Source organism: Bos javanicus, chromosome 22 (genome assembly GCF_032452875.1).
Source record: "Bos javanicus breed banteng chromosome 22, ARS-OSU_banteng_1.0, whole genome shotgun sequence".
Lineage (NCBI taxonomy): Eukaryota > Metazoa > Chordata > Mammalia > Artiodactyla > Bovidae > Bos > Bos javanicus.
Window position 1 is genome coordinate 49079632 of NC_083889.1, and position 15165 is coordinate 49094796.

General features: G+C 43.3%; 2 protein-coding genes and 1 pseudogene across 3 annotated transcripts in view; all 3 read right to left on the reverse strand.

Moving 5' to 3' along the window:
* Positions 1–646: 646 nt before the first annotated feature.
* IQCF2 (IQ motif containing F2) lies at positions 647–2476 on the reverse strand. Of its 2 annotated transcripts, none has more exons than XM_061397518.1 (3): positions 2387–2476; positions 1845–1931; positions 647–1094 (listed from the first exon to the last, which is right to left on the reverse strand). In XM_061397518.1, exons 1-3 carry the CDS (start codon positions 2411–2413, stop codon positions 708–710), a joined length of 501 nt encoding a protein of 166 aa, XP_061253502.1. In that variant the 5' UTR covers positions 2414–2476; the 3' UTR covers positions 647–707. The 2 variants fall into 2 exon arrangements, with proteins under 2 accessions (XP_061253502.1, XP_061253503.1); XM_061397519.1 differs by lacking the exon at positions 2387–2476 and adding an exon at positions 2109–2192.
* Positions 1845–15165, reverse strand: part of GRM2 (glutamate metabotropic receptor 2) — a 101056-nt gene continuing 87735 nt past the window's right edge. The window contains exons 13-17 of the mRNA XM_061397492.1: positions 11652–11753; positions 10132–10573; positions 6241–6494; positions 2387–2577; positions 1845–1931 (exon numbers count right to left, since the gene is read on the reverse strand). The gene's annotated coding sequence lies outside the window, so the exon portion shown is untranslated. The remainder of the gene's footprint in view (positions 1932–2386; positions 2578–6240; positions 6495–10131; positions 10574–11651; positions 11754–15165) is intronic.
* On the reverse strand, positions 2584–6241 carry LOC133235709 (small ribosomal subunit protein eS7-like; annotated as a pseudogene).

The following is a 15165-nucleotide window of genomic DNA, read 5'->3' on the forward strand; positions in this document are numbered from 1 at the left end:
AGTAGGGATGGAGGTAAAATCAGTGGGAGCCCTGTTTGCTGTACAGCCCTCAGGGAGAGGAGTTCTGGTAAGGGAATTGGGAAGATGGAGTTGAAATGTCATGAACTCCTGTTTTCTGCCAGTCCCCAGGGTCATCACCTGCTCATCAGCATGCCCAGTCTCATCAACACTAAGGCTGGTCTCCTGCCCTTCACCTGGGGCTGCACTACACTCCTCCCAGAAGAGTCAGCCACAGGTTGGCCTTTCCACTAGGTGATTGCCAAAGACACCTTGTCTAAGGCATCTGAGACCACCCCCCAACCCCAGGAGGACAGAGAAAAGCCTCAGTGTCCATTCTCACGTGCAAAGGTACCCAGAGTCTTCAGGAAGATGCAGCTTACCTGACTCTCAGATTCCCAGTGGAGAAGAAAGGAATGGGGTTGGGAATGGGAGCTGGGACTTCTGACTCTGTTATACATATAGGTAGACTAGGACCTCAGTTTCTGTTTTGACAACTAAGTACATGGCATACGGAACTGTCAGTCCAGAACAGGGTTCGTGGGCACAAAGGGAGAACCTCACTGAAGTTCTTTCCCAGGGAGAAGAGGAGGCAGCATGGCTTAAGTTCTAAAATTTCCATTAGCAGAGGGGAAACCATGAGACATACTTTATGTCAGGTTAGACCTTTACTATGGGACAGGAGACACAGTGCCCCTTCTTGCCATCCCTTAGGGGTTAATGATTTCAATGTGAAACTGTAGGTGAGTGGCTGTGACTACACAGTGGCCCCGGAGGAGGGCACAGGTCTGGCAGTTGTGGCATTGCCAGTGGCACTGGATGACATAGATGGCATTGAGTACTTGGCAGTATCGCCAGTGGATGCGCCACATACGGACCAAAGACTGGAGCTTGACCACTGCCCTCTCTCTGAGTGCATAATCACTCAGGGCTGCCCTCCGCTTCTTCTGCAGCAGCCTGTCCTTTGTCAGTCTCCACCAGCTCTGAATGATCCAAGTGCTCAGGGCTGCATGCAACAATGTCCGGCGTACCAGGGTGCCACGCCACCAGGCCTGGATCTTCTTGGCTGCTATTACTCTTCTTCCATTTTTAGTTTTCTAGGCAGAGACAAGAGAGACCACTCAGAGAACTGCCTGCCACCAACTTGTAGGATATTTCTGGAAAGGGCCTGGTTCTCTTAATATCCCTACTTTGGAGTGTTCAGGGCAGATAGCAGACACTGATCAAGAGGCCCTAGGTGCTGTTCTTCTCTGCCGATAAGGACACATCACCTTGCCTCAGAGTCACAGCATCCTCCTCCTGACTACCTCTCAGGTACATGGATCAAGGGAAAAACATTAGTAACTAGAAGTAAGCATTAGGGGTATGAGGGACTTTGTTAGTCATATTCTACCCCATCAGTGCTTATTGGCTTTTGGAGGTTTGGTTTCATAGTGCTTTTGCCTGGTATTCTCTGCTAATTCTAGTCCTATTGATTGATTGCTTTCTGCCACAACAGTGTATTTCAATACAGTTTTTGGTTTTTAACACCCTCATCATATATTCTACTCCAAGCTTCTACATATTGAGAACATTCTTTCTAATTCAGGGTCTTCACATTCTCATCTCCTGGCTTGTGTGTTTCTTGATGGCTTTCCTTTTCTCCATTCACTCGTCATGTCACAGTCAAACCCAGACTCAGAGTTCATGCTGAGAACAGAGTGGAGGGAAAATGAGCCAATGTTGAGTTGACTCTTGACTATCTTAAACTCAAAGATAACTGTGGCCTAAGAGGCACAATTCCACATCCTCATGACACTGACATAAATGTCCTGGATATCTGTACATTACACAGAGATTTTACCTACCTCTCTTTTCTTCTGCTGCTCTTTCATCTTCTTCATAGTTACTTCTTCTTTGTCCTCAATGATAATTTGAATTACATGGCCATCTTTCTGTTATCAGAAATAAATGGGAAATGAATGGGAGAGTGAAAACTACTGTTTCTCTCTATGGCTCTGCACAAAAGCTACCTACTGCCTCACATCCCCTCTTTTTCCCAAACTCATAAAGTCTTGAGTGAGTCCTACCGACCCTCAAGCCTGTTTAAAGTATCTGAACATGTTTCTTACACAAAACCGAACCCCCATGGCTTGTCTCTTGATGGTTCCTTCATTTATCTGCTTCCCAAGGTCTGGCACAAGTCATATGAGGGGGAAAGCCCTGAGTTAACAATGGCTTTATGACATGAGGATTAGGATATCTGCACATAGGTTGAGTCTTCCTCAGAAACAAGATCCATGGGAATCTGTATTACCTGTCCACTTCCCTTCTGTCAGAAACGTATCAGAAAAAAAAAAAAAAAGAAATGTATCAGAGCTCAGAGTGGAAAGATAGGGCATTTGTGTACCATTCCTCCAGTGAGGCCCGTCCACATCCTCTCTTAAAACTAGTCACACAGGATGGCAAGAGGGACCATGGCAGTATAGCTCCATTCAGCTCTCTTGTGTCTCCTCAGACTTAGCACTTCCTGTCTTCCCTGGATTCAGGTTTTAGTACCTCAGTGCACCATAGGAAACTAGAAAGAGAGACCAGATGGATCTAGAAAGCAGTAGAATAAAAACAACAATATAAAATTAATTAAACAGAAAACAAAAATGTGTGGTGCAGGGTAGATTTTGAAGGTGATATCTTTCAAATTGGAGCTTCCCTGGTGACTCAGTGGTAAAGAATCTGCCTGCCAACGCAGGAGACTTAAGAGAGGCGGGTTCGACCCCTGGGTTGGGAAGATCCCCTGGAGGAGGGCACAGCAACCCACTCTAGTATTCTTGCCTGCAAAATCCCATGGACAGAGGAGCCTGGTGGGCTACAGTCCATGGGGTCGCAGAGTCAGATGCGACTGAAGGGACTGAGCACACACACACACAGAGTATATATGTCAGTGCCAAACTCTCACTTTATCCTCCCCCTCATGGCCTCATAACCATAAGTTTGTTTTCTACATCCATGACTCTACTTCTATTTTGTAAAAAGTTAATTTGTACCTTTTTTAAAAAAAGATTTCACATGTAAGCGCTATCATATGATATTTGTCTTTCTGTGTCTGACTTACTTCACTTAATATGACAATCTCCAGGTCTATCCATATTGTTGCAAATGGCATTATTTTGTTCTTTTTACGGCTGAGTAATAGTCCATTGTATAAATGTATGATACCTTATTTACCCATTCCTCTGTTGATGGACACTTAGGTTGCTCCATCTCCTGGCTACTGTAAACAGTGCTTCAGGGAACATTGGGGTGTGTGTATCTTTTTGAATTAAAGTTTTCTTTGAGTATATGCCTAGGAGTGGGATTGCTGGGTCATATGGTAGTTCTATTTTCAGTTTTTTAAGGAGCCTCCATACTGTTCTCCACAGTGGCTGTATCAAATTACATTCCCAACAACAGTGCAAGAGGGTTCCCTTTTCTTCACACCCTTGCCAGCATTTATTGTTTGTAGATTTTTTGATGAAGGTCATTCTGAAGGTATAAAGTGATACCTCACTGTAGTTTTGATTTGCATTTCTTTATTAGTGATTCTGAGCATTTTTTCATGTGCTTTTTGGCCATCTGTATGTTTTCTTTGGAGAGATGTCTTTTGTAAATTTTCTGCTCAGTTTTTGATAGGGTTGTTTTTTGATATTAAGCTTCATGAGCTGTTTATATATTTTGGAAAGTAACCCACTGTCGGCTGCTTTGCTTCCAAATATTTTCTTACATTCTTAAATTTATCTTTTTGTTTTGTTTATGGTTTTCTTTGCTGTACAAAAGACTTTAAGTTTAATTAGACCTCATTTATTTTTGTTTTTATTTTAATCACTATAGGAAATGAATAAAAAAAAAATCTTGCTGCAAATCATGTCAAGGAGCATTCTATGTTTTCCTCTAAGAATTTTATAGTGTCCAGCCTTACATTTAGGTCTTTAATCTGTTTTGAGTTTATCTTTGTGTATGGTGTTAGGGAGTGTTGTAGTTTCATTCTTTTACATGCAGTTGTCCAGTTTTCCCAGCACCATTTATTGAAGGGACTCTTTTTCTTCATTGTATATTCTTGCCTACTTTGTCATAGATCATGTGACCACAGGAGTGACAGTTTATCTCCAGACTTTTTATCTTGTTCCATTGATCTATATTTCTGTTTTTGTGCCAGTACCGTGTTTTTTTGATTACTGTAGCTTTGTGGTATGTCCAAAGTCAGGAAGCCTGATTCCTCCAGCTTCACTTTTCTTTCTCAGGAGTGCTTTGCTGGGATTTCCTTGGTGTCCAGTGGTTAAGAATTCACCTGCCAATGCAGGGGACATGGATTCAATCCCTGGTCCAGGAGGATCCCACATGCCACAGGGCAAAAAAGCCCATGCGCCACAACCACTGAGTCTACCCTCTAGAGCCTAAAAGCTACAGCTGCTGAGCCTGAGTGCCCTAGAGCCCATGCTTGTGCCCTAGAGTGTGTGCTCCACACAAGAGAAGCCATGGCAATAAGAAGCCCATGCACCACAACTAAAGAGTAGCCCTTGCTCGCCACAAGTAGAGAAAGCCTGCAAGCAGTGATGAAGACCTAGTGCAGCCAAAAATAAATAAACACATATTTTAAAAGTCAGCTGCTCAAAAGTAATATTTATTAATTATAATAAATAGAGATGGCACGCTGACTCTAGAGTGGGCAGGCTTTAGTAGTTATAACGTGTGGACTCAGTATTTGTGGTTTGCAGGCTCTATAGTGTGTGAGCTTCAGTAGTTATGGTTCATGGGCTTTGGAGCACAGGCTCAGTAGTTGTGGCGCCTGGGCTTAGTTGCCCCATGGCATGTGGAATCTTCCCAGACCAGGGATCGAACCCATGTCCCATGCACTGGCAGGCAGATTCCTAACCACTGAACCATTGGGGAGTTCACCCATGAGCTTCTTACAGACACCAGAAAATGTTTCAACTTTGTGTTCCACATTGTTCTGCTGTGTTTTATCCAAATGAACCTTTATGAGCCAGCTGCCATTCAGTTTCTTGCAGATTCTCTTGCCTGTAATCTCACTTGGGGAAACCAAATCTTCCAGGATTACATCATGCACGGTTGTCAGACTGCAGCTCCTGGGATGCTTTTGCTTATTTTTTTGTATGGTTTTTTGAGTTGGCTTAGGCAGAATTCTTCTCTGAGCAACAGACGACGTGTTTCCTGCTGAACTTCTCCAAGTCACGCAGTAGTCAGACCTGGAATTTTTGGAAATATTTCATTTGAGGAATAAAAAGAAAGATTAAAAGAGCTTTTTGACCAACACTAACTTCAGTGGCCTTGGCAGCTGTGATGTTCAGCTCCCGCAGCTGAGTTTTCAGGTCTGAGTTCATCTACAACTCTAGGAGGGTGTAGAAGATTTCAGACCAGAACTTGTCCAGCTTCTCACCATTGGGCTTCATGATCTTTGCCCTGGAAATGAACATGGCTTTGATCTTGCCAATGTGGCTGATACAGTTTTCCCCCAACACTTGGAGGCCTAGGCCTCAGGAGAGCTTGTTAAATCCAGGAGGCGAGGGGAAGAGGCAGGAATAGCATGAGTGGAGAAACAAGAAGAACCACAGAGAAATGGTAGAAGCCTAGAGAGTCCTAGGAAGCACTCTTGTAATTTCTTAAGTGATAAGAGCATGAGGAGTATCTTTTGTTCTAATATTTTGTCTTTGAACTGGATTTTGATACAGAGTTCCTGAAATTCTTATGATTTCCTGAGTGTTAGAAGTATCCTTTGTTCTAATGTGGTGACTCTGGGAGAGCTCCTGGATGGACTAATGATGAGGCTGGTCATCAAAAAGATCAATGCAAGATTAAAACATGGAATTTTTAGTTTAAACCCTTTTTCTTAAGACGGGAAAGGCCAGAAATAAGATGCTCCAAAAGTGTCAAATATAAAGTATTTTTTATGAGCAGTAAAGGAGACACATAGGAGAAGACTTATAGGAGGCAGAAACTGACCTTTCCCATTCAGAAGGGTAAGAATTATAGATTTTTCTAGTGTAGTGGTGTTCCCTAGATAAGTTGCCACACATCACTTGGAAATTTATTAGAAATACTCATTCTTGGGAACATGATATACTGAGCCAGAAATGATGGATGGGGTTCACAGTCTGCTTTAATTAAACCTTCCACATCATTGGGACCATTGATGAAATTTGAAAAATACTGCCCTGACAATTTCCCTGTAGACCCATGATAGGATATCTTCATGGTAAGACTACCCACTTTCTTTAGAAGGTAGAGCTCAGAGGTTATTCTTGAGTGAAGGCTGACAGACACATGCTTTGTCTAAGTAGAGTAGAGGGCAAGAGAAGGACCTGACCACTTCATCTATTCCTCATGCAGCTGTTTCATGAATGGCTGATGATTGCCCATGGCTTCCTTCTGCTGACTAGTTGAACTAGGCAAATCATAACACTCCACTTCTGGCTCTCAGGTGACCAATCCATGATTAGATTCACTCTCAGATCATTCAAATTCTAGATGAGGCAACAAGAGAAACACATTGATATTAGCAGAGCCACCAGGAAGGGCACTGAGAGAGTGAGGTGGGAAAGGCCATGCTGTGCAGGCTTATGTAGCCCAAGGCAGGTGGGGGGACTTTTGGAATTCAGTTCAGTTCAGTTCAGTTACTCAGTCGTGTCCAACTCTTTGCAACCCCATGGACTGCAGCACGCCAGGTTTCCCTGTCCATCACCAACTCCTGGAGTTTACTCAAACTCATGTCTATTGAGTCAGTGATGCCATCCAAACATCTCATCCTCTGTCATCCCCTTCTCCTCCTGACTTCAATCTTTCCCAGCATCAGGGTCTTTTCCAATGAGTCAGCTCTTCGCATCAGGTGGCCAAAGTATTGGAGTTTCAGCATCAGTCCTTCCAAGGAATATTCAGGAATGACTTCCTTTGGGACTGACTGGTTGGATCCCTTTGCAGTCCAAGGGACTCTCAAGATTCTTCTCCAATACCACAGTTCAAAAGCATCAATTCTTCAGCGTTCAGCAGGCAGATTCCTAAGCAAATACATAGTTTCATTAACATAGCTTAAGAAAAGCATTTCCATGAGAAAAACACATTGGTTAACTCAAGGCAGAACCAGGTGTCTCTCTCAATTTTTTGTAAAGAAGGAAAAAATGTCTGCCACTTGCAGTTAATTTCCTCCTGCCGCTTGGGGACTTCTTGCTTTCCTACCTGTTACCCTCTCATAACCATTGATTTACATGGGGTTGTCCAACTTTCCCAACACCACTTGCTGAATAGATGTCTTTTCTCCATTATATATTCTTGTCTCCTTTGTTGAAGATTTTTAAAAAGATTTATTTTATTTCATTTTTAGCTGTACTGGGTCTTTGTTGTGCAAGGGCCTTCTCTAGTTGTAGCAAGCGAGGTCTACTCTCTGGCTGTGGTGTGCAGACTTCTCATTGTGGTGGTCTCTCTTATTGTGGAGCTCGGGTCTAGGCACACAGGCTGCAGTATTGTGGCTTCTGGGCTGTAGAGCACAGACTCGGTAGTTGTGGTGCACAGGCTTAGTTGCTCCACAACATGTGGAGACCAGGGCTCAAACCACTGTCCCCTGAATTTCAGGGTGGATTCTTAACCACTGGACTATCGGGGAAGCCCCTGTTGAAGATTAACTGACCATTGGTGTATGGGTTTATTTCTGGGTTCTCTATTCTGTCCCATTGATCTATAGGTCTGTTTTTGTGCCATGTTGCTTTGATTACTGTAGCTTTGTAGTATTGTCTGAAGTCTGGAAGGGTCATGCCTCCTGCTTTGTTCTTTTTCCTCAGGATTGCTTTGCCAGTTCTGGGTCTTTCTGGGTTCCATATAAATTTTAGGATTTTTTGTTTCAGTTTTGTGATAAATGTCATGAAAAAATTGATAGGGATTGTGTTAAATCTGCAGATTGCTTTGGGTAGCATGACCATTTTAACTGTTAATTCTTCTAACCCAAGAGCATTCCTAGGCCAATTCCAAAAGCTGGAATCAAGATTGCTGGGAGAAATATCAATAACCTCAGATCTGCAGATGACACTGCCCTTATGGCAGAAAGTGAAGAAGAACTAAAGAGCCTCTTGATGAAAGTGAAAGAGGAGAGTGAAAAAGTTGGCTTCAAACTCAACATCTAGAACACTAAGATCATGGCATCTGGTCCCATCACTTCATGGCAAAGATGGGGAAACAGTGGAAACAGAGACAGACTTTACTTTTTTGGGATCCAAAATCACTGCATATGGTGACTGCAGCCACGAAATTAAAAGATGCTTGCTCCTTGGAAGGAAAGTTATGACCAACCTAGACAGCACTCATCTCACACGCTAGTAAAGTAATGCTCAAAATTCTCCAAGCCAGGCTTCAGCAATATGTGAACCATTAACTTCCTGATGTTCAAGCTGGTTTTAGAAAAGGCAGAGGAACCAGAGATCAAATTGCCAACATTGCTGGATCATGGAAAAAGCAAGAGAGTTCCAGAAAAACATCTATTTCTGCTTTATTGACTATGCCAAAGCCTTTGACTGTGTGGATCACAATAAACTGTGGAAAATTCTGAAAGAGATGGGAATACCAGACCACCTGACCTGCCTCTTGAGAAACCTATATGAAGGTCAGCAAGCAACAGTTAGAACTGGACATGGAACAACAGACTGGTTCCAAATAGGAAAAGGAGTACGTCAAGGCTGTATATTGTCACCCTGCTTATTTAACTTATATGCAGAGCACATCATGAGAAACGCTGGGCTGGAAGAAGCACAAGCTGGAATCAAGATTGCTGGGAGAAATATCAATAACCTCAGATATGCAGATGACACCACCTTTATGGCAGAAAGTGAAGAGGAACTAAAAAGCCTCTTGATGAAAGTGAAAGTGGAGAGTGAATAAGTTGGCTTAAAGCTCAACATTCAGAAAACTAAGATCATGGCATCTGGTCCCATCACTTCATGGGAAATAGATGGGGAAACAGTGGAAACAGTGTCAGACTTTATTTTTTTGGGCTCCAAAGTCACTGCAGATGGTGATTACAGCCATGAAATTAAAAGACGCTTACTCCTTGGAAGGAAAGTTATGACCAACCTAGACAGCATATTGAAAAGCAGAGACATTACTTTGCCAACAAAGGTCCATCTAGTCAAGGCTATGGTTTTTCCAGTGGTCATGTATGGATGTGAGAGTTGGACTGTGAAGAAAGCTGAGCACTGAAGAATTGATGCTTTTGAACTGTGGTGTTGGAGAAGACTGTTGAGAGTCCCTTGGACTGCAAGGAGATCCAGCCAGTCCATTCTGAAGGAGATCAGCCCTGGGATTTCTTTGGAGGGAATGATGCTGAAGCTGAAACTCCAGTACTTTGGCCACCACATGCAAAGAGTTGACTCATTGGAAAAGACTCTGATGCTGGGAGGGATTGGGGGCAGGAGGAGAAGGGGACATCAGAGGATGAGATGGCTGGATGGCATCACTGACTCAATGGACATGAGTCTGAGTGAACTCCAGGAGTTGGTGATGGACAGGGAGGCCTGGTGTCCTGCGATTCATGGAGTCGCAGAAAGTCGGACACGACTGAGCGACTGAACTGAACTGGACTGAGACAGCATATTAAAAAGCAGAGACATAACTTTACCAACAAAGGTCCATCTAGTCAAAGCTATGGTTTTTCCAGTAGTCATGTATGGATGTGAGTTGGACTATAAAGAAAGCTGAGTGCCAAAGAATTGATGCTTTTGAACTGTGGTGTTGGAAAAGACTCTTCAGAGTCCCTTGGACTACAAGGAGATCCAACCAATCCATCCTAAAGGAAATCAGTCCTGAATATTCATTGGAAGGATTGATGCTGAAGCTGAAACTGCAATACTTTGGCCACCTGATGCAAAGAGCTGACTCATTGGAAAAGACCCTGATGCTGGGAAAGATTGAAGGCAGGAGGAGAAGGGGACGACAGAGGATGAGATGGTTGGATGGCATCACTGACTCAATGGACATGAATTTGAGTAAACTCCAGGAGTTGGTGATAGACAAGGAGGCCTGGCGTGCTGCAGTCCATGGGGTCACAAAGACTGAGCAACTGAACTGAACTGAACTGAAGCTTGTCTGACAGAAACCTTGTGACAGAGTGTTGGAGCCGACCTGATCAGTTCTTTTTTGGGAAGGGGATGCAGTCCGTAATCCGACAGATGTGTGACCCCAGAAAGATGTCAAGCTCAAGTCTTAGCTGGCTTGCTTTGAGGTCATAACGGCCCTGGAAAAAGCCATGGGCCTGGCAATTATGCCAGCACCAGCAGACTTGGATGATTCGGGCAGCTTGGAGCAAACGGCAGTAACAAAGACGGGTGTGCCACATGCGAACCCAGGACTGTAGGTTGACCACTGCCCATTTTTCCCAAGTATAATTCTCCAGCACAGACGATCGCTTCTTCTCCAATAGCCCTTCCAGCCTCTGTCTCCACCAGTACTGAATGATACATGCTCTGAGTGCTGCATGCAGTAGTGTCCTGCACACCAGGGTGCCCCGCCACCAGGCCTGAATCTTTATAGTTTTCTGTTCTTCACCTTCCTTTTTAGGGAGGGCCTGCAAGGAAAAAGAAGGGACACTCAGAAAATGTTCCCCACCCACCTCAGCTCTGGCATTAGCCAGGAAGGGGCCCTGATACTTCGTTAGCAATGGTCAGTTCCTCAGTAGTTCCTGAGCACTGGGCAGGCCACTGGCTGGAGCCAGAAGACCAGACAAGTTCCCCATCTCTGCCACTCTTGATTAACAGGCATATCACAGCTGAACTTGGAGTCTCACAGTCCTCATATGTTGCTTGGGGGCACACCTGCCCTAGCTGTCACTTGGTTCCTTGGGCTTGTTTGGCCAGTCTAGAACAAGAACACCACGGTCTATGAGTCAAAGGGTTATTCTGTTGCAGCTGGGCCTGAAACCTACCTGGGAAGCATATCACTTCCCTTCAGATCTCATCCACAGGCTGAAAAAGGGGCATCCTTTGCTCTCCTTTCATGCCTGACACCAGCTCCAATGCACAACTTGCTGGCTTCTCTGTCAAATCACAGGATTAGATGTTTGCCTGTCCCACACAGTTTGGAGCCCTGCTCATTTATTCCTCACTTTCACTTCTTTTGGTTCTCACATCTTGAACTTCAGTTAACACATATATATGCACTCATGTAAACACACACACACTCCCACACAATTCCAGACTTGGGTTTCACTATAGTTCACTATGTATCCCGCAAACACAGCCCTCACAACCCCACTCCCCAACTTTGCATAGCCTGGGGTTCCCACTTTGCAGGGTTTCTTCTCCCTGTAATCCATGTCTCCATGTCTCAGTCACCCACCTTTTCAGACCTAGAAGGAACTAGGACAAAAGGACAACCGAGGATGAGTCAATTTTTATTCATTCCAACTCTGGACAGGACAACCACTCATCTTGGTTGGACTGGGACACTCTCGGCTTATGACTGTTGTTCCTGAACAATAATCCTTAACACTATCTTTCACTCACAAATAGACTTTGCTTTGGGTGACAAATTCCCTGCTCATCCCATGCTATGGGCCACAGAGAAGACAACAGTCACTCCTGGGTGACTTTAGACTCACTGCATGTTGGGGTCCCCCTCAACTTTGAGAGGCTCTGTTGACTTACTTTTGGTTTAGAGGGTGAAGTTTTTGGTTTGGAGGGTGGAGGTTTTTCTCTCTTTTTCTTTTCTACTTTCATGCTCATCAATGCAGTTTTATCAACATTTTCCTGTAATCTGAGTTAAAAGGGGAAAGATAAGGGTAGGTTGTTCTTTGTAAACTCTATGCTGAGTCCACCACAGGCTCCACCTCCTGCCTTGCCCAGAGACCCCAGATATAGGACTTGAATCCTTAACAACTGTGGAAATTCACCTTCCCCTGCCTGCAACTTTGGGTAGACTTGACTCTCTCTCTTAAACAACATAGAATGCCCATGACTTGGGAATATTGGTTCAAATCCCTCAGGTCTGCGATCCCTTAGATTTCCCCATAGTTGGAAGGTAGATGGTTCTACCAATGTCAGGTCTGTACTTTTCTTTGAGGTCCATACAAGTTGTATGTAGCACTTGTTCATTTCTATGGCTGTGTAGTATACCATTGTATGACTGTACTATGATTTATTTAGTCATTCACCCATTCTGGTTGTTTCCAAGTTTTTAGCTATTATCTAACTACAAAATTTTGAACCTTTTGTTTGAACATATGTTTTCAGTTCTCTTGGGTATATATCTAGGTGCTGGGTTATTCATAATTCCATAATTAACTTTCTGAGAGAATACCAAACTGTTTTCCATAGCAGTTACTCCATTTTATATTTCCATGAGCAATGTGTGAGAGATCTAGTTTTTCGAATCTTCATTCATCTCTTATATTGCAGATACTGTTGTATTGCAGAGATGGAGCCAACAGCATTTCATGATGGACTGATGTGGAAGGGAATGAATGGAGGAAAGTAAAAGTGAATATTCAGAGAGGATTCCTCTGAATCAAGCAGACTGAGTGAATGGTCATGGGAGGTATTCTTTTTTTTTTTTTTGGCAGCACCGTGTGGTGTGTGGGATCTTAGTTCCCTAACCAGGGATTGAACTTGTGCCCCCCTGCAGTGGAAGTGCAGATTCTTAGCAACTGGACCACCAGGGAAGTCCCTAATTTTCATCATTTTTGCCAACAGTCTCTCTCATTGAGTACTTTTGATGCGTATTGTTTCTATGGAGTTGGGGGTAAGGGAAGTCCAATTGGAGTGAGTTTAGGAGAGTATGGGAACAGAAGAAGGGGAGGCAGTGACAACATATTTTGCTTTGAGGAGACGTAAAACCTGGAATATGAGATAGTCAAGCATGGACTTTTTAATTATGGGGGATAGTTTGTAGGCTGATGGGAATGACTTGGTGATAAGGTGGAAACTGATTCAGAGAAATGAAATTACAGGATGACATCATTGCAAAGGTAAGAGGTGACAGTGAACAAAAGATAAAAAAAACAGTACAAGAAGAGCCAAGTGGAGGGGTAGCCTCAGATAGGGCAAAAGACCTGACCTGAAGAGACAGGAAATAATGTAAAATCTTCAGGTCAGGAAGCAAGATTATAACCTATTACAAAACCAAAATAGTCACAGATGTAGAAAACAAACATGTGGTTACCAAAGGGTAATGGGGGGAGGGATAAATTAGAAGATCAGGATTGACGTATACACATTAGTATATATAAAACAGATGAACCTATTGTATAGCACAGAGTACTCTGTTCAATATTCTATAATGACCTATATGTGAAAAGAATCTAAAAAGAGTGGACATATGTATATGTATAAATGATTCACCTCACTGTACAGCAGAAACTATTACATTGTAAATCAAGTATGATCCATCAGAGGGCAGACAGAATGAAAACCATAATCACAGAAGACTAACCAAACTGATCACATGGATCACAGCCTTTTCTACTCAATAAAACTATGAGCCATGCTGTGCAGGGTCAAAGCTAGTGGAGGTGATGGAATTCCAGATGAGCTATTTCAAATCCTCAAAGATGATGCTGTGAAAGTGCTGCACTCAATATGCCAGCAAATTTGGAAAACTCATCAGTGGCCATAGGACTGGAAAAGGTCCAGTTTTCATTCCAGTCCCAAAGAAGGGCAATGCCAAAGAATGTTCAAACTACCTCACAACTGCACTCATTTCAGATGCTAAAGGTCATGCTCAAAATCCTCCAAGCTAAGCTTCAATAGTACATGAACCGTGAACTTCCAGGTGTACAAGCTGGATTTAGAAAAGGCAGAGGAACCAGAGATCAAATTGCCAACCTCTGTTGGATCATCAAAAAAGCCAAGAGAATTCTAAAAGAACACCTACTTCTGCTTCACTGACTATGCTAAAGCCTTCAACTGTGTGGATCACAACAAACTGGAAAATTCTGAGAGAGATGGGAAGGCTAGACCACCTGACCTGCCTCTTGAGAAACCTATATGAAGGTCAGGAAGCAACAGTTAGAACTGGACATGGAACAGACTGGTTCCAAATAGGAAAAGGAGTACATCAAGGCTGTGTATTGTCACCCTGCTTATTTAACTTATATGCAGAGTACACCATGAAAAATGCTGGGCTGGAGGAAGCACAAGCTGGAATTAAAATTGCTGGGAGAAATATCAATAACCTCAGATATGCAGATGATACCACTCTTAGGGCAGAAAGTGAAGAACTAAAGAGCCTCTTGATGAAAGTGAAAGAGGAGAGTGAATAAGTTGGCTTAAAGCTCAACATTCAGAAAACTAAGATCATGGCATCTGGTCCCATCACTTCATGGGAAATAGATGGGGAAACAGTGGAAACAGTGTCAGACTTTACTTTTGGGGGCTCCAAAATCACTGCAGATGGTGACTGCAGCCATGAAATTAAAAGACGCTTACTCCTTGGAAGGAAAGTTATGACCAACCTAGACAGCATATTGAAAAGCAGAGACATTACTTTGTCAACAAAGGTCCGTCTAGTCAAGGCTATGGTTTTTCCAGTGGTCCTGTATGGATGTGAGAGTTGGACTATAAATAAAACTGAGCACCGAAGAATTGATGCTTTTGAACTGTGGTGTTGGAGAACACTCTTGAGAGTCCCTTGGACTACAAGGAGATCCAACCAGTCCATCCTAAAGGAGATCAGTCCTGGGTGTTCATTGGTAGGACTGATGTTCAAACTGAAACTCCAGTACTTTGGCCACCTGATGCGAAGAGCTGACTCATTGGAAAAGACCCTGATGCTTGGAAAGATTGAGGGCAGGAGGAGAAGGGGACAACAAATGATGAGATGGTTGGATGGCATCACCGACTCAACGGACATGGGTTTGGGTGGATTCTGGGAGTTGGTGATGGACAGAGAGGCCTGGTGTGCTGCGGTTCATGGGGTCGCAAAGAGTCAGACACAACTGAACTGAACTGAACTGAAAGCAATTTGAAATAGTAATTTTATGTATGTTCAAATAATTAAAAACAAGCTTTGTATTCTATATGCTTTTCCATTTATATTCATCAAAATTTGATTGTTTTACAAAATAATTGGCCTATGATGGACTGAACGTTTAAAAAAATAGTCCTTCCCCATAGATAGCCTCAGAAACAATGGTCTTTAGTACAATCACAGGAGTGAATGACT

Coding starts and splice junctions, on each gene's coding strand:
- IQCF2 (XM_061397518.1), bottom strand. CDS start 2,413: ATGTGGACGGGCCTCACTGGAGGAATG. Junction 1,932..2,386: donor CGGGCCTCACTGGAGGAATG/GTACACAAATGC, acceptor TTCTGATAACAG/AAAGATGGCCATGTAATTCA. Junction 1,095..1,844: donor AGCAGCAGAAGAAAAGAGAG/GTAGGTAAAATC, acceptor GTCTCTGCCTAG/AAAACTAAAAATGGAAGAAG.